The sequence below is a fragment of the Agelaius tricolor genome, unplaced genomic scaffold, assembly GCF_023055355.1.
Source record: "Agelaius tricolor isolate 1412-34295 unplaced genomic scaffold, bAgeTri1.0.p SCAF_28, whole genome shotgun sequence".
In the NCBI taxonomy this organism is placed as follows: domain Eukaryota; kingdom Metazoa; phylum Chordata; class Aves; order Passeriformes; family Icteridae; genus Agelaius; species Agelaius tricolor.
This window is the reverse complement of record NW_027269288.1, coordinates 8,716,685-8,743,827: the sequence shown is the minus strand read 5'-3', so window position 1 is coordinate 8,743,827 and position 27,143 is coordinate 8,716,685. Positions and strand designations below refer to the sequence as shown.

General features: G+C 54.9%; 1 protein-coding gene across 6 annotated transcripts in view; it reads right to left on the bottom strand.

Annotated features, from left to right (window-relative positions):
* SAMD11 (sterile alpha motif domain containing 11) overlaps positions 1-26,381 on the bottom strand; it is a 78,878-nt gene extending 52,497 nt beyond the window's left edge. For 2 of the 6 annotated variants that reach the window (XM_071449377.1, XM_071449378.1), the window contains exons 1-4: positions 25,410-26,381; positions 23,540-23,631; positions 4,657-4,835; positions 874-924 (exon numbers count right to left, since the gene is read on the bottom strand). In XM_071449377.1, the coding sequence (XP_071305478.1) occupies positions 874-924; positions 4,657-4,835; positions 23,540-23,631; positions 25,410-26,187 (1,100 nt within the window). In that variant the 5' untranslated portion in view covers positions 26,188-26,381. Of the gene's footprint in view, positions 1-873; positions 925-4,656; positions 4,836-23,539; positions 23,632-24,383; positions 24,548-24,627; positions 24,645-25,409 lie in introns of those variants that run through there. The other 4 variants (XM_071449379.1, XM_071449381.1, XM_071449380.1 and 1 more) reach the window with 4 other exon arrangements.
* Positions 26,382-27,143: the final 762 nt, after the last annotated feature.

Here is a 27,143-nt window from a genome sequence, read left to right as displayed (position 1 = left end):
TTGTGGTTCAGAGGCACAGCCTGAAACACCAGTTAAATACCAGAGAATTGCTCTGCCCTCACTGCTCCCTGCTGGAGGATGAGTCCACGTGGATTTCCCACCTTCATTCCCATGGCCAAGACTGAATCCCTCTCCAGTTAAAGACACGGACACTGCTCCATCAGCGGCAATAATTTCCCTTTTTTCCATCTCTAACTGAACAGGCTCACACAGAACATCAAAAATTCCCTTTCAGCAAAACTCCAATTTCCCCAGGGAGCAGATCCTGATTTGCCCAGCACCCAGGAGTGGAGGGAGCATCCCCAGACCCCCACCCTGCCTCCTCCTGCTGTTTTCTCCTCCCTGAGAAGTTTCCCAGCTGCTCAGATTTATTGTTCTCATTCCACAGACCAAGCAGTTTTCTACAACTCAAGGGCTGCATCCTGATCTGGAAATGCAGAATAAAAGAGACCTTTCAAAATGCCAGGTTTTAGCACAAATTTCTGGGTTTTTAAAGGATGAGAAGAGTTTGTGACTGCTGGCAGCACATGAAGATAATGCACCATGCCCAGAACATCAGGGGTCACAGAGGAATATTCAGTTTGCAACTGGAGAGCTCCAATTCATGAATTTCCACCTTCTTGGGGCCAGAGGAAGCACAGCAAAATTGGGCTTTCTTTAGAAATCTCATCAATTCTCTCTTCCAATGTAAAAGGGACTGTTTGCCCCAAAATAACAACGAAATAGAGGGTGTGTGGGAAGGGGAGGGTGAGGAACAAAGGGAGGGAGAAATAAACCCCAGAAGTGCCAGAAATGTTCATTTACATCCATCAGCACCCAGGAACAAATGAGAAACTCTCAGCCCCCCACACAGAGAAGTGCCCAAACCGGTACCTGCAAGAGCTCTCTCGGAAGGAGATGTTCAGATCCCAGTGGGTGTGAACCCTGCAACAAACAAACAAACAAACCAAAACCAGGGCTCAGAGGTGAGGGCTGAGCACTCCTGTCCTGCCCCTGAACCTGCTCCACCCGGGGGACCCCCAGAGCCCCTCAGCCCCAATTCCTGCCCTGTCCAGCCCCAATTCCTGCCCCAATTCCAGACCCAATTCCAGACCCAATTCCTGCCCTGTCCAGCCCAATTTCTGCCCCAATTCCAGACCCAATTCCTGCCCCAATTCCAGACCCAATTCCTGCCCCAATTCCAGACCTAGTATCTGCCTTGTCCAGCCCCAATTCCAGCCCCATCCCAGTTTAACCCAGGTTTGCTGAGGCCTGGCCTGGCTCCCCCATCCCAGTTTAACCCAGGTTTGCTGAGGCCTGGCCCAGTTCCCCATCCCAGTTTAACCCAGGCCTGGCCCAGTTCCCCATCCCAGTTTAACCCAGGCCTGGCCCAGTTCCCCATCCCAGTTTAACCCAGGCCTGGCCCAGTTCCCCATCCCAGTTTAACCCAGGCCTGGCCCAGTTCCCCATCCCAGTTTAACCCAGGCCTGGCCCAGTTCCCCATCCCAGTTTAACCCAGGCCTGGCCCAGTTCCCCATCCCAGTTTAACCCAGGCCTGGCCCAGTTCCCCATCCCAGTTTAACCCAGTTCTGCTCTCAGTGGGGGCCAGCAAAGCCCCCCCAGCCCGGGGGGAGGACACAGCAGGTGAATTAAGGCAGGAGCAGATGGGGCACAGCCCCTGCAGGGCCCAGCTGTCGTGTCTGGGCTCTGGAGCCTTTGTGCTGCTCCTGCTGTCCCCAGGGCCACCCCCAGAGCCACCCCAGGGGTCAGAGGCTGCTCCTGATGTCCCCAGGGCCACCCCCAGAGCCACCCAGGGCCAGCAGGAGGGGGTGACACTGTTCCTCATGTCCCCAGGGCCACCCTGGCCACCCCAGGCCATCAGGAGGGGTCACTGGTCCCCACTGCAGGCCCTGGAGCAGCTGAGGAGTGCAGTCTCCCCCCATTGGGACAGAGACCCCTGGGCTCCCCTTTATGAGGGATGAACGCTCAGGGATGCTGGGGCTGGCAGCAGGAGAGGCTCCCTGGGCATTGAGCACTGAATTCCTGGCTTTCCCCCCTGTTCCTGCCCTCACAGGGATTCCACCTGCCCCACCTGCCCCCTCACTGCAGCACAGCTCCCAGGAAAGGGAAAGAACAAATGCACAAAAGCAGGAAAGGAAAAGAGCAAGGGCACAAAATCAGGGAAAGGAAAAGAACAGGGGTAAAAAAATCAGGGAAAGGAAAAGAACAGGGGTACAAAATCAGGGAAGGAAAAGAGCAAGGGCACAAAAGCAGGGAAAGGAAAAGAACAGGGGTACAAAATCAGAAAAAAGGAAAAGAGCAAGGGTACAAAATCAAGGAAAGGAAAAGAACAGGGGCACAAAATCAGGGAAAGGAAAAGAGCAAGGGCATAAAATCAGGGAGAGCTGAACGCAGCTGGGAGAATCCTGCTCCCTCCAAGGAAACAGAATTAACCAAGAGGCACAAAGTGCAGGAGAGCACAGCCCTGGCAGGCTGGGGATCACTGCCTGGGAGCTGCCACACATTCCTCCTTCATTTCCCAGCAAACCAGGCACAGCAATTACAGTAATTAAAGATTTAAGATAAGGGCACTTTGTGTTTGGGGGGCCCAGCATTATCAATTGCAGTTATCACGTTTTTCTGCCCCCTAATGAGACAATCCAGCACTAATTCTGCTGCATTAAAAGCACAATTAAAGGGGCAGGAGGGGCAGGGCAGCTCACCAGAGCTCACTGGGAGGGTTCCCTGAGCATCCCAGGTGCATCCCAAAACCCCTTTCCAAAAGCCCTTCCCATTTCCAGCAGCACCACTGGACAGCTGCAATGATAAAATTAATTACAGGAGGCTTTATGGGCTTTATGGGCTGCTCCTCTGCCTCCCTGCTCCTTCCCTCAGCTGCTGAGGGTGCCAGCATCTGTCTGAGCAAGGGGGAACAGCTCTGCACTGCCAGCCCAGGAGCACATAAACCACCAGCAAAGCAATTACAGCCTCAGCTCCCTCTGCTCTGCTCTTGTCTCAGGAGCTGGGCCCTGCTGTGCATCACGGGGAGCTGACAGCCCTTGGGGCTGTGCTCTCTGGGCTCACAGACCCCCTCAAATTCCTGCTTTTCCAGAGGCCTGGGAGCACCTGGAATTTTGGAGCTGAATACTGAGGGCACTAGGAGAGCCCAGGTGAGGGTCACCAGTCAAGGCCATCCCTCCTCCTCTTCCTCTAGGACTGCACAGCCCAGGAGGAATGGCCATGGCACCGAGAAGGACAGGGCCAAAATCCAGCAGCTCCTGCTCCCTGCTGCCATTCCACCAGTGCTGCCCTGCTCCTGGAGGCCCTCAGGGTGCTCTGACACTTGGAACCAGACATAAAACCCCACAACACCTTGCAATCAAACACAGAACCCCACACCTTGCATTAAAACACAAAACCCCACAACACCTTACAATCAAACACAGAACCCCACACCTTGCATTAGAACACAAAACCCCACATCTTACAATCAAACCCAGAACCCCACACCTTGCATTAAAACACAAAACCCCACATCTTACAATTAAACACAGAACCCCACACCTTGCAATCAAACACAGAACCCCACATCTTACAATCTAACCCAGAACCCCACCTTGAATTAAAACACAGAACCCCACACCTTGCAATCAAACCCAGAACCCCACACCTTGCTGCTCCCCAAACTCTGCTCCCCAGCACTGACCCCCCCTTCAGCCTCAATTCCATCCCAATTTGAGCACAGCTGAGAGCAGGGGGCAGCATTTGGGGCCCCCACAGCTCTGTATTTCACCCAGCTGGAGCCCACAGATGATTTCCTGGCCATGCACCTCCCAGAGGAACAGAGCCCCGGCCAGAGAGCGACACCCAACCTGCAGACCCAGAGTGCAAACTCCTCTCCAGGCAGGAGCAAGGGAAAAACCCCAGCAGTGCCCTCTGTGAGCTGGAATGTGCCCCTGGCAGTGAATTCCAGCCCTGGAGGTGCCCCTGACATTGGGATTCCAGCCCTGGAGGTGCCCCTGGCACTGGGATTCCAGCCCTGGAGGTGCCCCTGGCACTGGGATTCCAGCATTCCAGCCCTGCAGGTGACCCCAGTGCCCCTGACATTGGGATTCCAGCCCTGGAGGTGCCCCTGGCGCTGGATTCCAGCATTCCAGCCCTGGAGGTGCCCCTAGCAGTGGATTCCAGCCCTGGAGGTGCCCTGGCACTGGATTCCAGCATTCCAGCCCTGGAGATGCCCCTGACATTGGGATTCCAGCCCTGGAGGTGCCCCTAGCAGTGGATTCCAGCCCTGGAGGTGCCCTGGCACTGGATTCCAGCATTCCAGCCCTGGAGATGCCCCTGACATTGGGATTCCAGCCCTGGAGGTGCCCCTAGCAGTGGATTCCAGCCCTGGAGGTGCCCTGGCACTGGATTCCAGCATTCCAGCCCTGGAGATGCCCCTGACATTGGGATTCCAGCCCTGGAGGTGCCCCTGGCACTGGGATTCCAGCCCTGGAGGTGCCCCTGGCATTGGGATTCCAGCCCTGGAGGTGCCCCTGGCATTGGGATTCCAGCCCTGGAGGTGCCCCTGGCACTGGGATTCCAGCATTCCAGCCCCAGAGGGGACTCCCTGGGGCAGGGCTGCCTCTGCCCAGGCTCCCGTGCCCGTTTCCCGCCCAGCCCTGCCTCAGGTACCTTCTTTTCATGATACTGATGTGCAGGTCCTCCTCCTGCTTCACGTGGGGCTGCTGCCCATTGCCCCTGTCGCTGTCCTGGCTGTCCTCGCTGGGGGACAGGAGGGAGCCCAGCTCCTTCTTGGGGACCCTGCTGGGGGGCAGGGGGATGCTCCTCTTCTCTGCCAGGCGGCCCCGGTTCTGCCACGGGAGAGACAAAACCACCAAGATCTGGTGAGAAACCTCAGTATTTCCACAAGCACCGAGCAAAAACTCGCCCACCTCCGTCAGAAAGCTCTTCTTGACAAGCCAGAGCTGTCACACACGGCTCACAGAGCACACGTGGCTCACACTTTGTCACTGTGGTCACTTTTTAAAGGATTCCGCAGCACAGGCACTTCTCTGTTTGTGATTTCCCCAGTCCTGACCAAGCCCTGCACTTCCAGCCTCTCCCAGCCCTTCATCCCCAGCCCACACCTCATCCTCAGTGAGAGGAAAGGAAGGAGGCAGCAGGATCAGGCACCAACCTCTGCCTCCAGAGCACTTCCCACCAAATAATTCCAGCTCACCACTCAATGGAAGCTTTGCCAGCAGCGCAGGGAATTCCTGACCCAGGCTGGAAAGGGACAACAGCAAAGCAGGGAGCACCCAGCAGAGCAGGGAGCTGCCCCTGCCCCACAGAATCTGTCAGTTCAGCCAATAAAATGGAACTGGATCTTATTTTTAATCCAAGTCCCAGTGGAACTGAGACAGGAACCCCAGAGAGGCCAAGAATTTGAAAATATCAGAGCTGTTTGCAAGGTGATTCACGTGCCTGTGATTCAATCCTCAGAAATAATTACTGCTGCATAAAAACCTGCAGGAGAAAGCAGCCCCTGCTCACAGGTAAGGTTGGGAAACACAGGGAGCAGCCAGGGGATGCTGGGGGAGCTCTGGGAGCCGGAGAATTCTAAATCTCTTCCATATGTGAAGGAAATCCTCAAGCCCAGACAGCATTTTCCCCCTCCTTTTATTGATAATAAAGATAGGGGAGAGGAAAGGGGGAGGTTCAGAGAGCCTGGGATATTTTCCTTTGCTTCTCCCAATAACAAACCTGGGGGAATGGCTTTAATTAGGGGCATTGCAGAGCCGTGGGGACACATCCCCTGCAGGACCGGCAGAGTCTGCCCTCCCCTTCAGCTGAGATTAGCGTCCACACCTCACAGAGGGCCAGGATAATCCTGCCCTGTCCCCTGGGCCTTCATTAGCCCACAGTGCTGCCAGCCCTGGGCTCCAGGGGCAAACCCAGCCCTGGCTCTGCAGGAGCTGCATCCCAGCAGAGCCCATGGCAGGAGGGGCTGGCCAGGCTCTCATGCCCTGGGCACATGGATGAACAGCTCCCAGGGCATCCCTGCAGCCATGCCCAGCCCTGTGCCCTGGCACTGCCAGCTTTGTCCTCCCAGGGTCACCTGGAACTGCTCCAGCACAGCGGGGACGGCACAGGCCAAGAGGGAGCAGGGGGGAACAGCCAGCAATTGTTAAATAACAACATAAATAATATCAATAAATGATAAATATAAAGATAAAGATAACTGTAAATAATAATTACAGATAATAGATATATAATTTAGATTTAAATATCTAAATAATACTTATAACTATTAAATATAATAATAAATATCTAAATAATTATAATATAAATAATAAATATATTATAATGTATTTATAATAATAAATATCTAAATATTAAATATTATATAAATATATAATGATAAATAATTTTTATCTAAATAATAAATATAAATAAGAAATGAATTTTTTTTCTCTGAAAAAAAACCCCCTCTGATTTCAGCTTTCCAAATAAAGCTGGCAAAAGGCAGAATAATTCCTGGCCAAGCCAGCCAGGTTCTCTGCAGGGGAGAGCTGATGGAGGAGCCAGGACAGAGCAGGAGAACGCCCCCAGCTTTTGGGGACTGTCACATCCCTCACCAGTGCCTTGGGAGGGCTCTGCAGGCTCTGGCAGCGACTCCAGGAGGACAAAAGGACAGAAATGGGCTCAGCCACACAGGTGGCACAGCTGGAACCAGGGGACAGCAGAGCCCAGCTCGTGGTTGGGCCCTTTTACCCTCAAGAGAAAAGAAAATCCCCCTTGAGCACAACTTCCCTGAGAAATCCCAGCAGCTCCCTCGAGCTCCTGGTGCTCAGGCTGCTCTCCAAAGGCACCACCAGCACATTCCCTGCCTGGTCCCTGCCCTCATCCTCCTCCTGGGTTATCTGGGGCACAGAAACTGGGTCCTGCTGGAACTGAAGAGAATGTGGAAGTTTTAACCCAAAAGGGAGCTGCCCAGGAGGGAAGGTGCAGCTCTTCCCATCAGCATGAACAAGGTGGTTTTGTGAAGCCCTAAAGAGAGAGATGAACAGGAGCTGGGAACAGAAAAAATGAACAAGATCTGGGAGCAGAGGGGAGCATTTCCCACTCAGAATCTCTCAGTGAGTTATAAACCCAAAGGGTCATTTGTCAACAGAGCAAGAGCCACAATTTCTGGACAAAGCCAACTGGAATTCCCAGGCCTTGAAGGGAAGCAGGTCCAAGGTGGGAAAGCTCTCAGGCCTTTGGAGGCACCTGTTTTCCAACCCTCTTAGGAAGGGGCTGCAGAGTGTCCTTTGCTCTTTGTTGGCTCTGTCCCCTCAGCCCAGGAGGAAGCAGAGAGGTGGCCCCAGCTCCTCAGGCAGTGTGGGTCCCTCCTGATGGAGCCAAAGCCACCCCACACCAGCTGAGAGCGAACACTGATGATGCTGTCTCCTAAATAAAGGCAAAACTTCCGGATTTTCCCTTTTTTCTCTCTCCTTGCCTGCTGCCCCTCTCAGGTGCAGAGACACAGAGGGTGGCGATGTTTTCAGGCATTTCCCCCTCTCCCCAGCCCCGCTGTGGCACCTGTGGAGCAGCAGAACAACGGGGGAGCCGCTCCAGGGCTGTCCCTGTCCCCAGCACCTTCCTTGGTAGCACACACAGAGCGCTGCAGAACCACCAGGAGAGGCCCATTCCCCTCTCCCCTGATGGGCCGTGCCCCTTGCTGCACTTCCACTCCTTTTCTCAGCCTCCTGTCCCTCCCAGCCCACGCTCCCCACACAAACCCAGCCTGCAGCCCTGCTCTGCCGCTCCCTGCCACACCTGGGGGATTTCCCAGCAAATTGTATTACTTTATTTGGTCAATTGGCCTACAAATTGATTTTCCTGTACAAATAATGAACATTTATGGTTATTTTCCCCATAGACTGCTTTATTTCACGTGTAACAAAGACTGATTTCCTGCAGGTTTCAGACCTGAGCTGCAGTTCCTGTGACCCCTGGCTGATGGAGAGCAAAGGGCTCCAAGCACAACTGGAGGGTTTGGGGGTTTTGTTTTTACCCCGAGGTGGCTGCTGAAGGCAAATGTGGGTACCAGACCAAGGCATTCTACAGAATAATGGGAATAAATTGTTTTAGAAGAGATTCAGTGCTGGGATCAGGCCAAGGAAATGCAGGGGAAGGAGCTGGGGACAGAGGGCAGAGCTGGAGTGGCCAAATCCCTGCTCAGCACAGCCTCTGGGGACTGGGCACATCAAAAATCACCAGAACACTCACCCAGCTGCACAGAATAAACCCTGCACCCCAAAAAGCACCAGAACACTCACCCAGCTGCCAAGGATAAATCCCTAAACTCCAAAAACCACCAGGAACACTCACCCAGCTGCAAAGAATAAACACTACACCCCAAAAATCACCAGAACACTCACCCAGCTGCAAAGAATAAATCCCTGTACCCCAAAAATCACCAGGAACACTCACCCAGCTGGCTCAGCACGCTGGGAGCCCCAGCAGGTGACACCACATGATTTTACAACATTTGTGTTTATAAATAACACTGGGAAATGAATGAGCAACAAATGCAGTGGCTTCCCAAGGAGCAGGGGAGGATGCAGGGAGTGTTGGGAGTTGTGTGTTTTGAAGGTAAACACAAAGAGAATATTAAAAAAAAATACCAGAGAGGTAAATAATTCATCAAAAGAGTGGAAAACAAGAAGCTGGAAGGGAAGAAAGCAAAAGGAGCAATGCCAGAGGGAAGAGTTTTCTGAGAAGGTGAAAAAACCCCAATCTCACATGGGAGTGGAACCAGAACCAAAGTCAATTGGAGTGAAAGAGAGGGGAAGTTTGGAAGGTGGAACATTTAATGTGGAAATGGCCTCTCCCCTCTGGGGTCTGACACCATGGACAGAGCCCTGCAGCAGTGACAGCACAGCAGGGCTGGAGATGCCTGAGGGAACCCCAGAATTCCAGCAGCAAATCCCACCCCAACCCTCACCTGTGACAAACTCAGCAGGGCTGGGGATGCCTGAGGGGACCCCAGAATTCCAGCAGCAAATCCCACCCCAACCCTCACCTGTGACAAACTCAGCAGGGCTGGGGATGCCTGAATGAATTCCAGAATTCCAGCAGCAAATCCCACCCAGAGCCCCCAGCTGCACACAAACCCACATTAACACACTGTGCCCACGGCCTGGAGGTTTCCTTAATTTTTTGAGCCAAAACCTGCTGCAGAATTGGGTTTTGCTGCTGGCCACTCTGCAGCTGCCTTAAACCCCAGCCCGTGTGCAGAAAGCCAAGGGAAACCTCACAATGTCAGCGTGAACACCCTGGGTCTGTCCTGCCCCAGTCAGGCTCCCCAGGCTGGGGTGATGGCCCTGGAGGGAGCTGTGCCCAGGTGGACTCAGGCAGGACACACCTGAGCAGAGCAGGGGAGCTGGGAGGCCACCCCTCCCCTCCACGGCTGCACAGCAACATCAGAGCCCCAAATTTAACATTTACTTGCTCATTTCCCAGGCCTCTTAAAACAAAACAGCCCAGCCAAACAGGAGCTGCACCAGTGGCACTCTGGCCATCCTAATTCCCCCTGAGCTGCAGCAGCCCTGGGCTCCTCCTGATCCTCTTGGGCTCTGCTAAGCAGCTCTGGGTCACCCCTGAGCACTTCAGGAGGCTGGCAGAGGGAAAGGGAAATCCCACCCACCTGGGCCTGTTTTCCATCAATCCTGCAAAGGATAAACCCTGGACCCCCAAAAAACCCCAAAACCACACACCCCAGCTGCCAAGGATAAACCCTGCACCCCAAAAATCACCAGAACACTCACCCAGCTGCCAAGGATAAACCCTGCACCCCAAAAATCACCAGGAACACTCACCCAGCTGCCAAGGATAAACCCTGCACCCCAAAAATCACCAGAACACTCACCCAGCTGCCAAGGATAAACCCTGCACCCCAAAAATCACCAGGAACACTCACCCAGCTGGCTCAGCACGCTGGGAGCCCCAGCAGGTGACACCACACGATTTTACAACATTTGTGTTTATAAATAACACTGGGAAATGAATGAGCAGCAAATGCAGTGGCTTCCCAAGGAGCAGGGGAGGATGAGGGGAGTGTTGAGAAGCACCTGCACTGCAGGAGGCTAGCACAGGGAAAGGGAAATCCCACCTGGGCCTGTTTTCCATCACATCTTCCTCCTGCAGGAGCCACCACCTGCAGCTCACAGCTTTGGGCTCAGCCCTGCAGACACCCAGGGTGGCACCTGCTCCAAAGGTCAAGGGGGAATCCTGCTCCAGGGATTTGGGCCATGGATAAATCCTGCTCCAGGAATTTGGGCCATGGATAAATCCTGCTCCAGGGATTCCTGCCATGGAGAAATCCTGCTCCAAGAATTCCTACCATGGACAGATCCTGCTCCAGGAATTCTTGTCATGGATGAATCCTGCTCCAGGGATTTGGGCCATGGACAGATCCTGCTCCAGAGACTCCTGCCATGGACAAATCCTGCTCCAAGAATTCCTACCATGGACAGATCCTGCTCCAGGGATTTGGGCCATGGATGAATCCTGCTCCAGGAATTCTTGTCATGGACAGATCCTGCTCCAGGAATTCTTGTCAAGGAGAAATCCTGCTCCAGGGATTTGGGCCATGGATAAATCCTGTTCCAGGGACTCCTGCCATGGACAAATCCTGCTCCAAGAATTCCTACCATGGACAGATCCTGCTCCAGGAATTCTTGTCATGGAGAAATCCTGCTCCAGGGATTTGGGCCATGGACAGATCCTGCTCCAGGGATTTGGGCCATGGATGAATCCTGCTCCAAGAATTCCTACCATGGACAGATCCTGCTCCAGGAATTCTTGTCATGGACAGATCCTGCTCCAGGGATCCCTGTCCCCAGCTCAGGACGGCCCTGCCATGGACAGATCCTGCTCCAGGAATGTTTCTCTGGATTTCCCTCACTCCAGCTCAAAGCAAGAGTAAATCACCAATGTCAGAGCACAGCACAACGTGCCCTGAACTGCACAGGGTATGGAGTACCTTACCAATAATAATTACTTTTACTTATTTAACAGGGTCATCTCTGCACAGGCAAAATCCAACTCAAACCCAGCACAAACCCAAATTCCCATGGAGAAACTGCCAAAATAAGGGATAAATCAAATCAGGGTCAAACTCTTACATCCCTTATTTCTGGAGGCACCAGCTCAGGTCTGAGGCAGCTCCTGAGGAGTGAATGCCCCATTAAAATAAACAGGATGAGAAGGACAAATCCCTGCAGAGCCTCCAGAGGCTCAGCTGGATCTGCTCTCCCTGAGCTGCTGAGGCAGGTGAGCCCTGCCCAAACACAGCAGGAGCAAAGCAGCACCACTGCCTTTGTTTGGACACTGGGTGCCAGCTGGAGCTGCAGGAAAATCCCCTCTGAAATCACATCTGGGGTCAGCAAGGTAAACAAAAGACAGGAGCAGGGTTGTAAAAACACAAGGTAAAGGAATAATAACTGCAGGTCCTTCCAGCCAGCCAAAGGTGGGGCTGGGGAAGGAAATGCAGCCCTTGGGAGGGGCTGGCTGGACCCTGGGTGTTCTTTACCCAGCCCAGGAGGGCAGCTGGGACAGGACAGGGCCCCAGGACCGGGTTTGTGGGGAGCCTCATGGCAGGGAGGAATGATGCACCTGACCCCATGCTCTCAGAAGGCCAATTTATTATTTTGTGATACTGTATTATATTAAAGAATACTATAGAAGAACACTATAAAGAATATTATATTAAAATATTAAATAATATTATATTAAAAATATTAAAGAATATTATATTAAAGAATTAAAGAATACTATACTATGCTAAAGAATACAGAAAGGATACTTAGAGAATGCTAAAAAAATAATAATGAAAACTCTTTCATTGTTAGCTAATAATATAATAAATCAGCTAATAATGACTCTAGAAAGAGTCCCCACAGAGTTTGGCACTGATTGGCCAAAGAGTGGAAACAACTCCCAGCAGAATCCAATGGAACAATCACCTGTGGGTGAACAATCTCCAAACCCATTCCAGAGCAGCAAAACACAGGAGAAGCAAATGAGACAAGAATTGTTTTCATTTTCTCTGAGGCTTCTCAGCTTCACTGGAGAAAAACCACAGAGAGGGAGAGCCCTGCAGGAAAATTCTGAGGCCACCTGAGCTGCTGACCCCCCCTGTCCCTCACCCCTTTCCCTCCTTCCTCTTCCCACACAAACCTGGCACAGTTTTGGTTTGGTACAATTGGTACAAACCTGGCACAGTTTTGGTTTGGTACAATTGGTACAAACCTGGCACAGTTTTGGTTTGGTACAAACCTGGCACAGTTTTGGTTTGGTACAAACCTGGCACAGTTTTGGTTTGGTACAAACCTGGCACAGTTTTGGTTTGGTACAAACCTGGCACAGTTTTGTTTTGGCACAGTTTTGGTTTGGTACAAACCTGGCACAGTTTTGTTTTGGCACAGTTTTGTTTTGGCACAGTTTTGTTTTGGTACAAACCTGGCACAGTTTTGTTTGGCACAAACCTGGCACAGTTTTGTTTTGGTACAGTTTTGTTTTGGTACAAACCTGGCACAGTTTTGGTTTGGCACAAACCTGGCACAGTTTTGTTTCTGCTCTGTGAGGAAAAGCCAGCTCTGACCCAGCATGGACATGAAATGTTTCTCATTCCAGCAGTGATTTAGGAGGTGTCCAAACAGAAACTTCCAGAATCATTCGGGTTTAAATCAGCAGACTTGGGTACTTTGCTCTCAAAGACTTGCAGAATTCCTATCCAGGGAAGTTCTTGTGACACTTCAGGTTTTTAATGAGCCTCAGAACAATGAGGAAATACAAGGTGAATGGGAAAACACAGCACTGTGACTGTATTTTAAAAAGCTTAAGCAGAATAATCCCAGTAATTTTATAACCCCCAGGAGAAATAATGAAATAGAGGAAACCGAAGAAGTAATAATAAATTAACAGAGGGTGATATAATTTATGCAAATTAAAGCTGGTTAATGGAAAATATGTTAAACCAATATATCTTTTTTTGCTGGGACAACAGTGCCAACATAACGTGCTCAGATTTCTGCTCTGAGGTGTTTGCTCTGACAGCACAGAACTTTCTGAATGTGGCACCAGAGCCCTGCAGGGAGAATTATAATAAAATATATTATATTTTAATATATGTGCCTGCCCGAACCCCCAAACAGCCTGGGCTGGGCAGGTGTCCCTGCCCTGGGGCTGCAAGGAGATTTCAGGGCTTTAAGGTCCCTTCCAACCCAACCCATTCCAGGACCCTAAAAATGAGCAGCTGGTCCCGTTCTGCTGGTGAGGGTGGGGTTCTCCCCACTGCAGATCAATTTGCTCTGCACGCCCATTTCTCAGCCTCTTCTGTCCTCCCCTCTCTCTCTTTGCTCCACGTCAGAATTTCCTTAAGATATGGGGGGAAAAATGAGTTTAACTCCTGCTGCCAGAGCCGGCCATGGGGAGCAGTGCAGGCCTGGGGTCCCAGCACACCAGAACGACTCCCAGGATGGAAGTTCTGCAGCTCAAGGAGAAGCACAGCAACTTGGAGCCATCACTTCAAACACCCTTTAAACACACTTCCTGCAGGTCCTGCAGTGATTTACAGACAACAGCAGGCACATCAAAGGCAGGACTAAATCCTCCCAAAGCAAGGATGATTTCTGCCCTCTGCACGCGCCAGGGGACATAAATGCTCCCCAGCCTCATGGAATGACTCTGAACTGAACTTCTGCCTGAGAAATCCATCACAGCAAGGTGAGACTCCAAAAAGCAAAGCCCAGATCCACAGTGCTGATACAAACCAGCCCAGGTCCAGAGCTGCACCAGCAGCTCATGAATTTCAAGCCAGAGATGTTGCAAGAAATCACAGCGCTAATGCAGGAATTAGAGAATGAATTGGGTTTTAATTCAGGATTAAAAGCATTCTGCAGAGGAGCTGTGAGAGCCGAACTGTGCACTGTGCCTGCAACACCCCCAGCAACAAAAAAACCCAAATCCCTCTGAATAAATCAAGGCCTGCTCTGGAAGGGCCAGCACAGCCCAAATCCTCCCTGCTCTGCTGGGTGCCCTGTGGTGCACAGAGGGTTCTGGTGCCAGCCTGAGGATGAGGAGGAGCCCGGGGCTGGGCTGATGGAAATGCTGCTGCTGTGACCAGAGGGCAGCTCTCAGGGTTAGCCCAGGTTTGACTGGAGATGTGAGCACGATGTTATCAGTGCCTGTGCAGCCAGGCAGGGCTCAGGTGCCGAGAGTCTGAACCCACAAAGAGCAAAAAACTGCCCAGGTTTTTTTGTATTTTCATGTATTTTTGTATTTTCTTATTTCCATGTATTTTTCCATGTATTTTTCCATGAATTTTCCATGAATTTTCCATGAATTTTCCACGAATTTTCCACGAATTTTCCACGAATTTTCCATGTAATTTTCCACGAATTTTCCATGTAATTTTCCACGAATTTTGCCATGTAATTTTCCACGAATTTTGCCATGTATTTTACCATAAATTTTCCATAAATTTTCCATAAATTTTCCATAAATTTTCCATGTAATTTTCCACTAATTTTCCACTAATTTTCCACTAATTTTCCACTAATTTTGCCATGAATTTTGCCATGAATTTTGCCATGAATTTTGCCATGAATTTTGCCATGAATTTTTTTTATATTTTCAGCTTCTTCCTTTAACTCTAGAACACGGTAATAGCTAAGAGTGATGGTGGGCAGTGTTTAAGTAACCCCAGAGCTGTAAATTCCAGGGCACTGAATCATTCCTGAAGAACCCTGCAGTGCCTTCCTCTGCAAGGGCACCTTAGGGTTAAGTGGGTGAATCACAAGGGGGAAATAAAAGAGGAATTGATATTATTTGTCCCCTCTGGGAGAGGAAAACAAAAAATAATTTAAAAAAGGCAGGTTTGTGTGGCTCACCCCCTGCCACAGAAAAAAAAGAGATCTCAAGAATCACAGCTGTGACGAGCAGCAGGGAAAGTTATTGATCTGAAAGAATTCATTTTTATTATAAGGGCTGGTACTTTTACTTATTTAATAAAGGCCTGGCGTCAAATCACTGAGAATTCCAGGATTATCTAATTCCATCTAATCTCATTCAATCACTGATGCTCCCGCTGCAGCAGAAAGGAATGTTTGCCCTTTCCTGTCTTCAGGGGCCAGCTCTGGTTGCCCTGGCAACCCAGCAGCAGCAGCAGCAGCTCCATCCCCACATCCCAGCCACGGCACCTGGGATAAAGGGGATAAAGGCAGGGCTGGGCTCCCAGGGCAGCTCTGAGATGGGCAGGGGCAGGAGTGGGATCCAAGCCAGCCCCAGAGCTCTGCCACACACAGACCCAGGCAGGGACAGCCCAGTGTCCCACCCAGGAGCTGTGCTGCTGCACAGGCCCTTTAAAGTCCTTTAAAGGTCCTTTAGAAAAGTCCTTTAGAGGTCCTGGAGTCCTTTAAAACCCCAGAGCTGCAGCTGAAACCAATCCCATTGCTGAACTGGGCACCAGCTCCAAGTAAACACAACTTTTCTGTCACCAGGAACCTTCCAGGTTCTGTATTTTCTGTATTATTTTCTGTATTATTTTCTGTATTATTTTCTGCTTTAGAAAAGTCCTTTAGAGGTCCTGAAGTCCTTTAAAATCCCAGAGCTGCTGAAACCAATCCCATTGCTGAACTGGGCACCAGCTCCAAGCAAACACAACTTTTCTGTCACCAGGACCCTTCCAGGTTCTGCATTTCTGTATTTTCTGCATTTCCTGCCCCGTGGCTCTGCCATGCCCAGAAGCTCTCAGTGTTTCCCATTTCTCTGGAATCCCCATTCCCAGCCCTGCTGGTGCCTGTGCTGTCACCCCAAGGTTTCGCTGCCTCCTGAGTCCCTCCCAGCTGGAGATGCACAGGATCAAAGCACCTGCTCTGCTCAGGGCCTGAAGCTCTCCTGACATCTGCAAATGAGGGGTTTGATGTGCAGCAGTTTCTGTGCAGCTCATCCAAAACCAGGGCAAATCTGGGCTCGATGGGGCTCTGTGGCCACATTGTGCAAAACGAGGCAAAAGCCACAATTTCCCCGTGGGCTGGAGGCAGAATGGACGAGCAGGAGCCTTTCAGCACTTGGGAACTCCCTCCCCTCATCCCTCCTCGCCCTCAGACACTGGCACGAGAAAAGCCCTTGCCAGGCTCCATTTCTCTGTATTTCTGCAGTGGAATTTCCTCCCTGTGCTCACCGCCCTGGCCAAGCCAGCAGACACCTGCAGTGCCCAGCAGAGCTGCTCTGGATTATTCCCAGACTCAGGAACCCTCCCAGAGGCTTTCCCTGCCTCTTCCCTTCCCTTCCCAGCTGGAAACACAACTTTGGCACACGGGGGCTGTCATGAGCTCCCGGTGACACCTGCCAGGGGAGGCAGGCAGGGAGGGGAGGGGTCCTAGCAGGGAAAAACAGCACAGAAATGGGGAGAAGGGTGAACTCTCCAGCTGGGGAGGTGAAAATGAAGCATTTCAATAGAGGGAGAAGGGAGGGGAGGTGCCAAACGAGACTCCTGAGGAGCAAAACGTTTTCCAGAGAAAGGAAACACAGGAGAAACGGGGCAGGACAATGCACAGTGGGGAGGGGGCAAGGAAAACAAACAAACAAACAAACAAACAAACCCCACTAAAGCAAACAAACGAGGCAGAAAAACATAGAGAGCAAACAAAGTGACCTTTTAGGTGCAGTGTTTTGGGTCAAGGAACAATTAAGTAAGAACAGAGGGGATTTCTTTCCCAAAGCCCAGGCCCAATCACAAAACCCCAGGCTTGGAAGGAGCCCTGAATTCCACCCCATGGCAATGGGAAATTCCAGCCCTGAGATTCCCCTGCCCACGGTGCCGGGGTCCCATGGCAGGGACAGCTCTGAGCCCTGCCCAGCCTGACCCGGACACCTCCAGCAGGAAACTCCTCCCTGCCCCAGAGCTGAGCCAGAGGGAGCTCTGCAGAGCTGAGACCCCCCCGATGGAGAATTCTAAATTAATGAAGCTTCTGAGGGAGCTCTTGGGCACCCTTTGCCTTCCAGCTCCCGCCAGGCTCCCTCTGAGCCAGGCCAGCGAGCCCGGACACACAGCAGAGCAAATTAACACCAGGTGCCTGTGCCCTGAAGCACCACAGACAGCCCTAAGCAGTTTAATGACATCTCTAAATAATTTTGACAGCAAAATTACTCCTCCTGTGTCACCTTTCCGCTGCCCTTGACACAGCACTAACGAGATGATGCTGCTTCCCCTGCTGCCCCACATTTATTTGTCTGTCTTTCTCCCCAGCCTTCACTTTCTCTCCCTCAGAGCAGAATTGCAGCAGCAGCTGCCAGAACCCTGGGTCAGGCTGAGGGCTCAGGAATTGCCTTTTCCTGCAGCAGAGCCCAGGGCACTGCAGGGGATGCTCAAGTGCAGGCTGTGGGCATCCCAAGGAGGAGATGCTGCTCCCTCCATAGGAACCCTCCCACACCAAGCTCAGCGGGGATTTTCCTTCCCCTCTGCCCTGGCCTGCTCTCCACAAGCCCTGACCTTGCACGGGGCTCCTGCTCTGCCCCTTCCACCCCACCAGACCTTTCAGCCCCATTGTCTCCTGTGTCAGAGCAGGGATCCTCACCCAGCTCCTGCTCCAGGGCAAGCCTCACCCCCCTGGAGCTCCTCAAAGCCCCTGCAAGATAAAATTATTTTCTTAAACCACAGCTGCTCCTACATCTCTGCTGCTCCCTCCCAAGCCTGCAATCCAATTAATATTTCCCTTTCCAGAGGGTATTTAATAATCCACAGAATTAAATCCTTCAGCATTGTGCTGGCACCGTCAGTGCCATTGATCTGGGCTGGCTGTGCCTCTGCACAGAACAGAAACTGCTCCTTCTCCTGCTGCAGCCCCAGCAGGGGCAGCTGCTGCTTGTCCTGCCCAGGAGCAGGGCTGGAACCACCAGCAGCAACCTCCACACCCCCAAAGAGCCTTTCAGAGCCACCCTGATCCCCATTTCCAGCTGTTTGCAACGGGAAAGAGGATGAGGAGCAGAGCTGGGACCATCAGCAGCAACTTCCACACCCCAAAGAGCCTTTCAGAGCCACCCTGATCCCCATTTCCAGCTGTTAGCCATGGAAAAGAGGATGAGGAGCAGAGTTGGGACCACCAGCAGCAACTTCCACCCCACAGAGCCTTTCAGGGCTCCTCTCCAGCCAGCTGATCCCCATTTCCAGCTGTTTGCCCCCCAAAATCCCCTTCTGGGATGCTCTCTGGCCCCTCAGCAGTGGATTTGAGGGCAGCAGCAGCACAGAGGTTCCCACTGTCCCCAGAGCAGGAGCCCTGGGAGCTGGGCCCAACCCAGCACCCCAAACTCAGCCCTGGGGGGGCTCTGGGGTCCCTCAGCCCATCTCAGAGCAGGAGCCACCTCATCTCCAGTTCCTCCATAAAGCTCAAATCTGACAGAGATTGAATCAACTTCTGTTGAGAATTCAGCCTGCAAGTGCAACACGGGTTCAAATCCACCTGGGCCAAGCCCTTTAACAAAACAAAACAGAACCAAAACAACCCCTGCAAGCAAACAAAAAGAGCCCATCTACCTCCAAAACCTCCGACAAACACTAACCTGAGCTAAAATGTGCTGGATTAAAAGCAACAAGCCAAATCAGCATGAAACCACAAATAAAAATCAACAGACTGTGCCAAAGTCCTTGGGGGGATTTGGAGGTTTGTAAGTCTGCTTTACAGAGGGGCTTTTTCCACATTCATGAGGCAGCCCCGAGGGACACAAAGGCAGAGTTATGAAAACAGCTCCTGCACACAAACCCCAGCGTTCTCCAGCTCCCACCCCTAGGCCCAGAGCAGCTCAGAAAGGAACCCAAATCTGATCTATTCAGTCAACAGTGAAATTTCAGAATTAATCCTGCCAAGGAAATTCTCCAGCAGGCGAAGTTCCCTTACCATAGGAAAGTTCTCCTGGAAGACTTGTGCCTGGTGTGGGAGATTCCCCTTCTGGTGAAAGCCTCTGAATTTGGATCCCAGCACACTCAGGAGCCCCAGGATGTCCCTTCCTTGCCCTGCCCTGCTCCTGTGGAGCAGCAGGGAAGGACAGAAAGGAGCCCAGCACCAGCAGTGACACAAAGCCACTCTCTGGGGACACACAGAGCTGCCTTCCACCCAAAACAGGGCCCAGGAGGAGCCTCAGGGCTAAAGAGCAGAGTTGCTCCTCGCTGGCATTTTTGAAGTTAGCAGCAGAGAGTTCCTCCCTCCATCCCTGACAAAGTCTTGGACTGAGGCCTGAACCTCAGGGCAGCAAAGGAAAACAACAACCACGATGAGGAAAGCAAAAAGCAGCAGAGAAAGGAATCACACATAAATCAAACCAAGAGCAAAACACAGCCCAGCAAATGAATCCCCACTGCAGTGCCCCAGCCCTGCACAGCCACCCCGAGCCTCTGCATGGGATGGACAGGGGGCAAACCCCAAACATCATTTATTGCTCTGCTTGTTTGTTTGTTTGGATGTGGCCATGCCACAACAGCTCTGGGGAAATGGGGCTTCTCTACCTGAACCCCATAAGGGCCACCTTTCAAACAGAAGCCCTGTCCCAGAAACCAAATATCCACAGGAAACAGAAAAAGAGGAGGAGGAGCAGCCAGGCTCCAGCCCTAACTCCCCTTCAGAGAATGGAACACACAGCAAGGGCCACACTGTGTCTGTAAGGGAAACAATGCAGTGCTTAGGTTTGTCCCTCCACTGTTATCCTGGACATGAGATGCTGGAGCTCCCAGATCTCAGGCATTCTGGTTCTCAGTAAGGATTTCAGAGCTGCTCTCCCCTCCCTGTGGCTCGGGGAGCCCACTGCCCCTTCCAGCCCTGGCTGAGGGCTGGGGCAGAGATGCAGAGAATGCAGGGGTGGGTTTGGAGCAGAGGGAGCCCTGCAGGGAGTGGGGTTCACCAGAACACACTGGAACCCAGCCAGGGCTCCACACAACACAAACTGTGCCTGCCCAAAACTGGCAGGGAGAGCCCTGCTCACACTGGCAGCTCACTCTGGGAAGGTTTGGCAGCCTGTGCCTCCCCAGAAGTGAAGGGACCTGTGCCATTCTCCCATCCAGAAACCTCTGAGAGAGCACAAAGCCCAGGGGCAGCCCCTGCTTCCCCACGGCTGTGCCTGCACCTCGGCCCTGGGATGGGCACTCAGACCTGCCTGCATGGCAGGGGCAGGGGAGGGAGGGATGGACAGACGGACAGAGGGATGGAGGCAGGGATGAATGGAGGGATGGAGAGATGGAGGGACAGAAGGATGGATGGAGAGAAGGATGGAGGGATGCAAAGAAGGATGGATGGATGGATGGATGGATGCAAGGATGGATGGATGGATGGATGGATTCAAGGATGGATGGATGGATGATGGATGGATGGATGCAAGGATGGATGCAAGGATGGATGCAAGGATGGATGCAAGGATGGATGATGGACAGACGGATGGATGGATGGACGGATGGATGGATTCAAGGATGGAAGGATGGATGCAAGGATGCAAGGATGGATGAATGGATGATGGACAGATGGATGCCTGGCTGGCTGGATGCAAGGATGGATGGATGCAAGGATGGATGATGGACAGACGGACGGATGGATGGATGCCTGGCTGGCTGCCGGGCGGCAGCGCGGGGGCGGCCCGGGGGAGGAGGCGCCGGCGGGGCCGCTCCCCCCGAGGCGAGGCTGGCAGCGCAGGAAACCGGCGGTCGGTGGCGGAGCGGCCCCGGCGCCGGCCCCGTCTGCAGCTGCAGCAGCGAGCGGCGCGGGCGGCGGGGGGCGGGCGCCGGCACCGCCGGGTCACGGGCGGGGAACGCGGCGCCAGCGGGGCCGGGGGGCACCGCCGGGAGCAGGGGGGAACCGGGGGGGCCGGGGCTCGGAGCCCGGCCCGGGGGCGCTGCCAGCCCGGGGCTGCGGCTCGCTGCAATTTCCTCCCCAGACCGAGCGCTCCTCTCTCCCCCCGAGCGCGGCCGGACACGGGCAGGGGCTCGGAGCCACCAGCGCTGCCAGGGGACACACACAGGGGGACACACACAGAGGACACACACACACAGGGGACAGGCTCAGGACTGGCAGGGGACACACACACAGGGGACACACGCACACCCAGGGGACACGGTCACCGCTCCCGCAGGGACAGCCGGGCTCAGCCCCGGAGCACAGCGCTGCCTTTGCTGCCTTTGCTGCCTGATGGATGAGGCAGAGGCGCAGCCCCTGCCTTGCCCCCTGCCACGGGCACTGCCCGAGTTGTGCTGGCCCAATCCCGCTGTCCAAGCACTGATTTCAGAGCGGTGGAAGCAGCTGCAGACAGGACGAGCTCCCCATCCCCACACCCCCACCGGATCACACCAGGACCAGGCACTGCCAGTCTCTGTCATCTGCACTATAAAATACAAAGTATTTCTACTTTTGAGCAGAATCAGCCCCTGGATCTCAGCGGCGCTCGAATGGGCAATCACTAAAAGGGGAAACATAAACCATGCCCAATTCCTAATCCTCCTCCTTGTGTGACTGCTCTGGATGTGCAGTGGATGCAGCTACCAAAAGAATTCAGGATCAAAATGTGGAACTGTCCTTTGGGCAGGGACACGAGCTAAGTACAGCACAGAAAGTGCAGGGAGCACTGAGAAACAGCTCTGACAGAACTCCTCACTGGGCTCTGGCCTTGCTGTGCAAATTCTGACATCCAAAACCCCTTTCCCAGCTGGGGAAGCAGTGGCAGGCAAGTCCAGGAAGATTTATTTCTCCTTGCCCAAAGCTGCCCCAACCTCATTTCCCCTCTATCTGTAATTTCCCAACCCAGCTCTCAAACGCTGTGCCACACACTGGCTTCATGCAGAGCTGTCTTCCCATCTGGAAATGCACCTGAAAATGCTGCTGCTAGGAAAGTGCATCACGACCTTTTGGCTACTGCTAGGCCAGAAAATGTCCAGCAGCACAGAATTACCTGGCCAGGCACTGCTCAGCATCCCCACAGCAGCACAGAATCACCTGGCCAGGCACTGCCCAGCATCCCCAGAGCATCCCCTGGCCAGGCACTGCCCAGCATCCCCACAATAGCACAGCATCACCTGGGCAGGACTGCTCAGCATCCCCACAGCATCCCCTGGCCAGGCACTGCTCAGCATCCCCACAGCATCCCCTGGCCAGGACTGCTCAGCATCCCCACAGCATCCCCTGGCCAGGCACTGCTCAGCATCCCCACAGCATCCCCTGGCCAGGCACTGCCCAGCATCCCCACAGCAGCACAGCATCCCTGGCACCAGCAGATTTCTGGCTCTGAGCCACACAGGTGACAGGACAGACAGAGCTCCCAGCTGGAGGGAGCTGCTCACGCCACTTCCCACGTTGTGCCACCCACTCCAGGAGCTGGGGAGAGCCAGGTTCCAGCACAGCTGGGGTCAAACTCCAGGCAGGGCTGTGGGGGGGCTGCTGCCACACCAGCCAGGCAGGACAAATCTCCCCATTCATTTCTGAACCGTTGGTTCCGGCTCCGAGCCCCTTCCGTGGGTGTTTGTAACACACGGAGGCACCAGGCAGGGAGGACTGGAACTCCCAGCTCTGTCCTTTCCAATCACAGAAACTGCATCTGAGCACAGACTGCCCACTCCAGCCCAAGCAAGCAACAAAACCAAAAACGGTTCATTTCCAGTGGATAAAATCACGTAAATTTCCACCTGTATTTGTTTCCACAGTGCTACTGGCAATGCTTTAAGTCATTATTGTTCTTTCAGACCAAGAGCTGCTTCAGTTCCCCACACCAACAGCTCTGCCCTCCCAGTCAGATGTTACTGTACTTTATGGTTATTTTTACACACCATGAGCTGTTTTAAGGCCTTACTTTACTACGATTCCAGTCACCTTTTATTTACCCCATCAACATTTTTCCAACGAAAATGCTGATGAGAGATTTCGGAAGTCTCAGGATAAAATCAAGAATACACAGGGAACCCAAAAGTTGGGAAGGAAAGATCTGCAAGAGCCATAACTGAGCTATGCCATGAACGATGCTCAAGCTGTCAGCATTTGAGTTGTTCCTCATGCAGTTCACCTGACCCACGGTTTGTACAGTGCCTGCTCTCTCTCTAACACGTGGGCACAATTACATTTCCCTTCTGCTTTATTTAGCCACTTTCACACCTGTGCACGATGCACAGAAACCAAGGGGTGGGAACACCAAAGAGGCTCCTCAATGATTTGCCTCTGCACACACACACAGCTCCCCCTGAAAACCAAACAATCCCACCGAGTGCTGCTTCCTTCAGCTCAAACGCTGCTCAAACAATCCCACCGAGTGCTGCTTCCTTCAGCTCAAACGCTGCTCTCTCTTGCCGTCTGCTCTGCTTCCAAGCTCCTCTCTAACACTGCTGGAACCCTCCCAGGGCAGGCAGGGCTCTGGCAGCCTCCACGACCCTCACAGATCACGGTTCCACCAGCACAGAAGCAAAGGGAAATTTTCTTCTTTTTTTTTTTTTTTTTTTAAGGGAAGGAGGCAGAGGAGAGGGAAGATGTCTTAACTAAAGCACATAGTTTAACAATAATCTTACCACTGGAGACGAAATTCGACACCCAGGGCAATCACAGATTGGAGGATGTACCTGTAAGATTCCTTTGGACATAAGAGTCTTCAAACTTTTCCCTGTATGCAGAAGAGGAGAAAAAGCAGAAGAAGAAAAAGAAATCAACACGTTTATAAAAGGAAAGCATTTAGGGAAGGGGGAGGCGGGGAGGCACGCGTCCGCTTCCATATAAACACAGCCCTCCCCTTGCCTGCCTCGGGCACCATCCCCGACTGCCCCGCAGCCAACTTTGTGCCCCAGGGTCCCGGCACGGGGAGCCCGGCAGGAACCGAGAGGAGCCCGGCACAGCCCCCGCGGAGGGGAACCGGCACAGCCCGGCAGGAACCGGGGACAGGAGCCCGGCACAGCCCGGCAGGAACCGGGGACAGGAGCCCGGCACGGCCCGATACAATCCCAGCGGGTCCCGGGGAAGGGAGCCTGGCACAGCCCGGTACAATCCCGGTACAATCCCCGCACAGCCCGGGGAAGGGAGCTCGGCACAGCCCAGTACAGCCCGGTAAAATCCCCGCAGGTCCCGGGGAAGGGAGCCCCGCACAGCCCGGTACAATCCCGGCACAGTCCCCGCACAGCCCGGTACAATCCCGGCACAGTCCCGGTACAATCCCCGCACAGCCCGGTACAATCCCCGCACAGCCCGGTACAATCCCCGCAGGTCCCGGGGAAGGGAGCCCCGCACAGCCCCCGCAGCCCCGCCGGGCTCGGTGCCGGCGCTGCCGCAGCCCCGGGGAAGCGGAGGCGCTCCCGCAGCCCCCGCAGCGGGCACGGCGCCGGGCACCTCCCGCTGCTCCTCCGCCCGCTCCTCCTGACTCACCCCAGAGCGACTGAGGCTTCCCGAAGGCAGCGGGAGCGCAGCCATCAAAGAGCCGGGCGGCGGCAATTAGCGCGGCCCCGGAGCGCTGCCCCCGCTCTGCGGCGATCAATAACCTCCCGAGGTGTCAGTCACCTCCTAATCGCTCCTCAGCCCCCCGGGCTGCCACCTCCAGCTCTCGCCTCATTAGGAGCCGCCCGGGCTGTGCCCGCCCGCCCCCGCCGCTCCCCCCGGCCCCGCTCTCCACCTGCCGCCCGCAGCAGCAGCAGCAGCAGCAGCTCCGCCGCGGAGCCGCGACTGCGGCGCCGGCTCGGGCGGGGAGGGGAGGGAGGCAGGGCAGGCGCCCGTCAGCAGCCGCCGGCGCCGCGGAGGTCCCGCACCACCCAGCTGCGAGGGGAACACCCCCGAGCCCCGCCCGCCGCCCCGCCGGTGCCGGCCCGGGCCGCGCTGCCGCTCCCCGCGGCGCCACCGCCGCCACCGACACCGCCGGCGGCTCGAGGGGCGGCGGGAGGGCGGGCGGGAGGGGGGCGACCGACCCAGCACCCCGAGCCCCAACCTACCGAGCGCCCCGAGCCCCCGGGCACCGAGCGCCCAAAGCCCCGGGCACCGAGCGCACCGAGCACCCCGAACCCCAACCTAGCAACAACCCCGAGCCCCCGGGCACTGACCATCCCTGGCACCGAGCGCCCCGGGCCACCGACCGACAGAGCACCCCGGGCACCCCGAGCCCCGGGGCCCGCACCCCCCCACCCGCCCGCTGTTCACATCTCCGCCCGCGCCACACCAAACTTCTCCCCGGCAGAGAGGAGCCCCCCAAATCCCCCCCGCCTTCCCAAAAACCCGACCCCACCCCAAAGGGAACCGCTCCCAAACGGCTCGGAAAAGTTCGGCGGTACCGGGGCGCGGGGATCCGGCAGAGAGGGGCCGGGGGAGCGGGGAGGGGGCTCGGTTCTCGCCGAGAGCGCTGCCCGAGCACGGGGGCGAGAGGGAGGATGCGAGGAGGAGCGGGGACCCCGGCGCTGCCTCTACCTTTGTGCCTGATGCTGCGCTTCCAGTCCTTGGCCGTCTCCCTGCCGCTGACGAACTGGAACTCGTTGGGGGTGAGCCACTCTCCCCGGTAGCGGATGGAGGGTCCTTTGCTGCCTTGGCACAACTTATTGATGTAGAGCAGCGCCTTGTTCTCCCCGCACTCCACCTCGATGCAGGGCTCTCCGTTGTCAAAGAAGGGCTGGAAATCCGGGATGGAGGAAAACCTCTCCAGCATCAGGTCCTCGGGGAGGTGGTGGGGGTGGTGCGGGTGGTGGGGCTCGTGGAAGCCCAGGTACGCGCGGTGGGCAAAGATCTGCTCGTAAGCCGGCGGGTGCGGGGCGACCACGGGCATGGCAGCGGCGGCCAGAGGCGCGAGGTAGTCAGGTAAGGTTTCCATGGGCTGGTTAAAAGCTGCCAGGGCCATCTCCTCCCTGTCAAGTCGCTCCTTCTTGATAGCAGGCATGGTGCCGCCGCGCTCCCCGTGCGCCCCGGCGTCTCCGAAGCACAGCGGCTCCAATGTCTCCGGTTCAACTTGCCCTCGCTCCGGCTGGAGTTTGGCTGAAATGCGCCAGCAGCAGCAGCAGCAGCAGCACGAGCACCTTTGGCGCTCGGGTGCCGGAGGTGGCTGGTATCCCCCGGAGCAGCCCAACAAATCTCCTGGGCTGGCTCCCCAGCAGAGATGCCTGGGATCCCTCTCCCACGGAGAGCCTAATGTACCGTAGACCCGGGAGCTGCCGTGTGCCTCGCAGATCTGCCCCTCCGGACTAATACCTGACATCTCGGAGAGGTCTCTGCTGCCATAGACATTATTTTGGTTTAAGGAGGAGGAAAAAAAAAAAAAAGAAAAAAAAAAAAGCTTATTGATTCCCCTAGATCAACCCACCTTCTCGCCAGGCTGGAGGGTTCCCCGCCGCCCAGCCAGCCAGCCAGCCAGCCCCCTCCTTTCACCCTGCCCCCCTGCTTCCTTTAAACTGACACCTGGTTTATTTATTTATATGCAATAATTAAAATTAAACGCTGCGCCCCCGCCGCCGCTCCGCGACCCCTCCCCGCCCCGCCGGCGCCCGGCGGGAGGACGGAGCCCCGGCCGGTGCCGGCTCTGCCCGCGGGGCTCCAGACACCCGGGCGGCGGCGAACTTTCCCCGGGGCCGCCCACCTTCACCTGCAGCCTCGCCCCGCTCCCAGCGGAGCCGCTCTGATCCCCGCCAGCCGCGTTTGAATCCCCGCTCCTCCCGCAGGAAACGCTCAGAAACGCGGTGTTACGCTCCTGATCCCTCTGTGTACGCACGCACAGAAATATATCGCTATAAATACGAGCACAGCTACACACGCACAGCCGCACGGACATCTACAGAGCCATCCCCGCCAGCCCTGCGCTCCCCGCAGCCCCCGGGCCGGGCCGGGCCCCCGAGCCGGGACAGACACGCATTGATCGGTGCTCAGAAGTCACCGCACAGTTCGGAGACTCCGACCAAACAAGATTTCCCTCCGCCGCCGCCGCCGCCGCCGCTTCTCTAACTTGGCCCATTTAAACAGCGGAGGCGCTGGGAAGCGCCGCGCCGGCGAGGGGGTGAGCGACGGACGGCGGGGCCAGCGCCGGCTGCCGCCAGCCCGGGGCCACCGGGGGGGACCCGGCCCCGCGGGGACACGGCCCGAGCCCGCCGTGCCACCCCTCGGCACCCCCGGGCACGGGGCTGGCAATGCCCGGAGGATGGGAGCTGCTCCGGGATGGAG